Source organism: Teleopsis dalmanni, chromosome X (assembly GCF_002237135.1).
Source record: "Teleopsis dalmanni isolate 2A chromosome X, ASM223713v2, whole genome shotgun sequence".
NCBI classification, from domain to species: Eukaryota; Metazoa; Arthropoda; class Insecta; order Diptera; family Diopsidae; genus Teleopsis; species Teleopsis dalmanni.
The window spans coordinates 31,290,400-31,294,639 of record NC_051848.1 but is presented as its reverse complement, the minus strand read 5'-3'; the positions used below and the strand labels follow the sequence as shown (position 1 = coordinate 31,294,639).

The following is a 4,240-nucleotide window of genomic DNA, read 5'->3' as shown; positions in this document are numbered from 1 at the left end:
GTCACCATCAGGAATTATCTTGATGACGACAATAATAATAAAAAAGTTTTGACTAATTAGCCTGAAAATAATTTTATTAAAATTGTTTGGTCACACAAAAAATAACATTTAAACAATTTATATAAATAGAAAAATTAAAATTAATTAAACATTTTTAATACATAAAATAAGTGAAAAAATTAAGATTATTGCGACAATTTTAATATATTTAGTATTAGTAAAATAATTTAAATTAAAAAACAATTTAAATAAATTAGAATTATTTAAATTATTTTAGTATATAAAATTAGAAAAAAATAATTAAAATTAATTAACCAATTTAAATCAATGGAAAAATTAAAATCAATTAAATATGTTATATTAAAATTGTAAAATTAGGGAAAAATAAACATTAATTAAACAATTTCAATATATTAATTTAATTAAATTAAAAATGTTATATTAAAATTGTAAAATTTGAAAAAATAAAATATGCAAAATAATTAAATAATTTTAAAATATAAAATTAGTGAAAAAATAAAAATCGAACAAATTTGATTTATTAAAATTATATCATGTTTGCATTTGTTTTATTTTGGCAGTTTTGCTTTAGAAGTTCGCCAATAAAGATAATTTATAATACAAAGAGCTTAAATGTAAATAAGCGCATTATAATTAAATCAATTGATTTAAGGTGAATAATGTCGAAAGTAACCATTAAAAATAAATTTTTCACTAGAGAAATCACAAAATTTTGAAGTATTTGTCTTATGTTTTATATGTATAATGTGGAAATGACTAAATAATATCATTAATATAAGTAGTTTTTTTTTGAAAAGAAAACATGATAATTAAATAATAATTTAAAATAATTTGAAATATACTTAAAATCTTTAGCTGCGCCATCTATAAATCAATGTTTATTATATTAGTATAATTTTTGCCATAAATGGTATAAGCAAGAATATGGCAATGCCATCAAGCGACTCATGTTCGAATATCTTTCTTTCCACGGCATCTACGGTTGAAGGTAGACGTGTACTCTGCGTTTCGCAAGTTTAATATAAATTTATAAAAGTATGTCTGAGACTTTGCAATTGAGGGGTACCCTCTTGGGTCATAATGGTTGGGTAACACAGATTGCCACCAATCCGAAGGATCCCGATACCATCATCTCAGCATCTCGTGGTACGTTAAATTGTGGATAGATTTATATTTAAAAATATTACATTATGGTGAGGTTATGTATATCGCACTCGTGCATTTAGCATAATATAAAATAATCTCAACAATCCTTGTAATACCTAAGTGTATTATAAAATTAAATAAAATAATACTTACAGACAAGACACTTATTGTGTGGAAATTAACCCGTGATGAGGATACTAACTACGGTTTCCCACAAAAACGCCTTTATGGACACTCGCATTTCATTAGTGATGTAGTGCTGTCATCTGATGGTAACTATGCGCTATCAGGTTCCTGGGATAAAACACTCCGTTTGTGGGATTTAGCTGCTGGCAAGACAACCCGTCGCTTTGAAGATCACACTAAGGTGGGGAGAAAGATTTCATATATTATGGCTAAAGGTTAAGCGTAGTTTGTGTAGGGCTATGGGCTATAGGCTCTAGGGTATTTGTTGTATTTTAAAGAAATGGAAATATTACTTCGCCAAATATGTAGAAAATTAATATTGCTTAAAGTCAATGTGAGAATAACTTGATAAAAAAAGAAGAAGAATCTTGAGAGTGATAAATGTGTTTGAATAGACTTCAAGATATAATAACGCTGTAGGTTTGTAGAACAGTTGATACTAAGAAATGTGACATACATTTTGTTAGTAAGTACATCATATAATATTGAGACATAATATTGAGGCATATTTTACTAAAAAATGCATATAAGTTAGTTTAGTATAAATATTGAAAAATATATTAAAAAAGAAAAAAAAAAAAATTTATTGCGCCTATGCGAGGCAGAATTTCTGGTTGAATAATGGAACCTAACTGGATTGTTCTGTTCAAGTGCCGCAAAAATGAGTAAGTTACTGTAGCTTGATTTTGTTATGCTTTATGGTTGTTCCTATTATAAGACAACATCAATTGCACTATATGTTATTAATACATATTTTTTTTTATTTCTTATATGTACTTGCTATCAACAGGATGTTTTATCTGTTGCCTTCTCTGCTGATAATCGTCAAATCGTTTCTGGTTCTCGTGACAAGACCATCAAATTATGGAATACCTTGGCTGAATGCAAATTCACCATTCAAGAGGATGGACACACCGATTGGGTGTCATGTGTACGTTTCTCACCTAATCACTCAAATCCAATTATTGTATCCTGCGGTTGGGATCGTACAGTTAAGGTCTGGAATTTAGCCAATTGTAAATTGAAGAACAATCATCACGGTCACAATGGTTACTTAAACACTGTCACTGTATCGCCTGATGGTTCGCTCTGCACCTCTGGTGGCAAAGACTCAAAGGCTTTGCTTTGGGATTTGAATGATGGCAAGAATCTATACACTTTGGAACATAATGATATCATTAATGCCTTGTGCTTCTCACCCAACCGTTATTGGTTGTGTGTTGCCTATGGTCCATCAATTAAGATTTGGGATTTGGCTTGCAAGAAGACAGTCGAGGAATTGCGTCCAGAGGTCGTCTCGCCAACCTCAAAGGCAGATCAGCCACAGTGTTTGTCTTTGGCTTGGTCGACTGATGGTCAAACTTTGTTTGCTGGCTATTCTGACAATACCATCCGTGTATGGCAAGTCTCTGTTTCTGCTCATTAAGATGACAATTAAGAAGAAAAAAATCACGGAGAATAATTAAAGCTTTTTTTATTTGCTTATATTTCTTACATTTATAATGACAATGTAACTAATAAGCAAATGTGTTGAAGCGCTAATTTGTTTATTATATAAGCAAATAAATAATAAGAAAATAATATTTTGTATTTAATTTTTTTTTTGTTTGTTAGTAAATGCATTGCTTATAGAGGAGGTTAAGCATTTTGTATAATTGAAAAATCATTAGTTTTATTGGAATTCTTCAATAAGCAATGCCTTTAATTGTACGCTTATTTATTATATTTAGTTAGTTCTATTTAATGTATACAATAATTACGATAATATATACTTATTTATAATAACAAAAAGTATTTCAAAAAATAATATTTCTTTAATTCGGCTTTGCTCTGTTGGAAAATTTTAAATCGTTAAAAAATTGGTAAACAGAAATGGAACCGTTTGATATAATTGCATTGTAAATTAGGGATTAAGATTAACAATACAGATGACTTAGCACTTTTACTTTCTCTTATGTAGTGAGCTTTCCTTGACTTATCAATAAGCACTGTGTTCTTTTTAATATAAGTTTCTTTCTGAAATGCGCTAAAGTTTTATAAAGTGCATTGTGTTACAATTAGGTTTTTTTACAGTAATAATATATTCCATAAATTTAAGTTACATCATTTAAACGCTGAATATCTATGGATTCCAAATCATCTACACCGATTTGTTGAAATAAAATATATAGTTCTAATAAACTAGGGTTAGAGAAGTTATCACGTCTATGTCCTAGAGTCACTCTTCGAGTTTGGTGACCAAGTGTAGTTCAAAACACACTGATAAGGGGCTACATCATCAGAACTCTGTAGGCTACAACAACAAAAACTTTGTACCTATCCAAATATCTAACTTATCTATTCAAATTAACTATATAACTATTTAGATAATTTGTGTAACTGATAAAATAGTTTATACACCTATGCAAAAGGGCCATGTATCTATTCAAATGAACTAGGTACCTATTCGAATGAACTAGATTCCTATTCCAATGAATTAAATACCTATTTTAGTATACTATATACTAATTTCAATGACCTAGTTAGCTAGCGATGACAAATTAAATAAAATTAATTTTCTTTTAATTAAATAATTATTGTTTATTATATATAATAATTTTTTTGGGTTAAATAAATGCAAATAGTGTTTAATTTTTTTTTATTTTATTATCGCCATATTACTCTACTTCTTAAATATTATACGATATAATAATTAAATTTATCAAAATCAGTCATATATTTTGTCTTGAATGTATTCAAATCATACACAACAGATATATATTAAAAAAACATCAAGTAGTGAGCCGTTAATGTATATATAAGAATTGCAGTATAAACAAACTGAGAATTATAAATGAAATAAATTCTGATTGGCTCTTTCGCATAAGTATACATTCAATTAGTTTAT

General features: G+C 27.9%; 1 protein-coding gene across 1 annotated transcript; it reads left to right on the top strand.

Moving 5' to 3' along the window:
- The first annotated feature begins 978 nt into the window (after nt 1-978).
- On the top strand, nt 979-2,936 carry LOC119688164 (guanine nucleotide-binding protein subunit beta-like protein). Its single transcript, XM_038102831.1, has 3 exons — nt 979-1,167; nt 1,323-1,534; nt 2,144-2,936. The coding sequence occupies exons 1-3, from the start codon at nt 1,059-1,061 to the stop codon at nt 2,777-2,779; spliced, it is 957 nt and encodes a 318-aa protein (XP_037958759.1). The 5' UTR covers nt 979-1,058; the 3' UTR covers nt 2,780-2,936.
- The last annotated feature ends 1,304 nt before the right edge of the window (nt 2,937-4,240 follow it).

What these genes read in the sequence shown, in the direction of transcription:
- LOC119688164 (XM_038102831.1), top strand. Translation starts at nt 1,059, where the DNA reads ATGTCTGAGACTTTGCAATTGAGGGGTACCCTCTTGGGTCATAATGGT. An exon ending in CATCATCTCAGCATCTCGTG is followed by an intron (nt 1,168 to 1,322) that starts GTACGTTAAATT and finishes TAATACTTACAG; the next exon opens with ACAAGACACTTATTGTGTGG. An exon ending in GCTTTGAAGATCACACTAAG is followed by an intron (nt 1,535 to 2,143) that starts GTGGGGAGAAAG and finishes TGCTATCAACAG; the next exon opens with GATGTTTTATCTGTTGCCTT.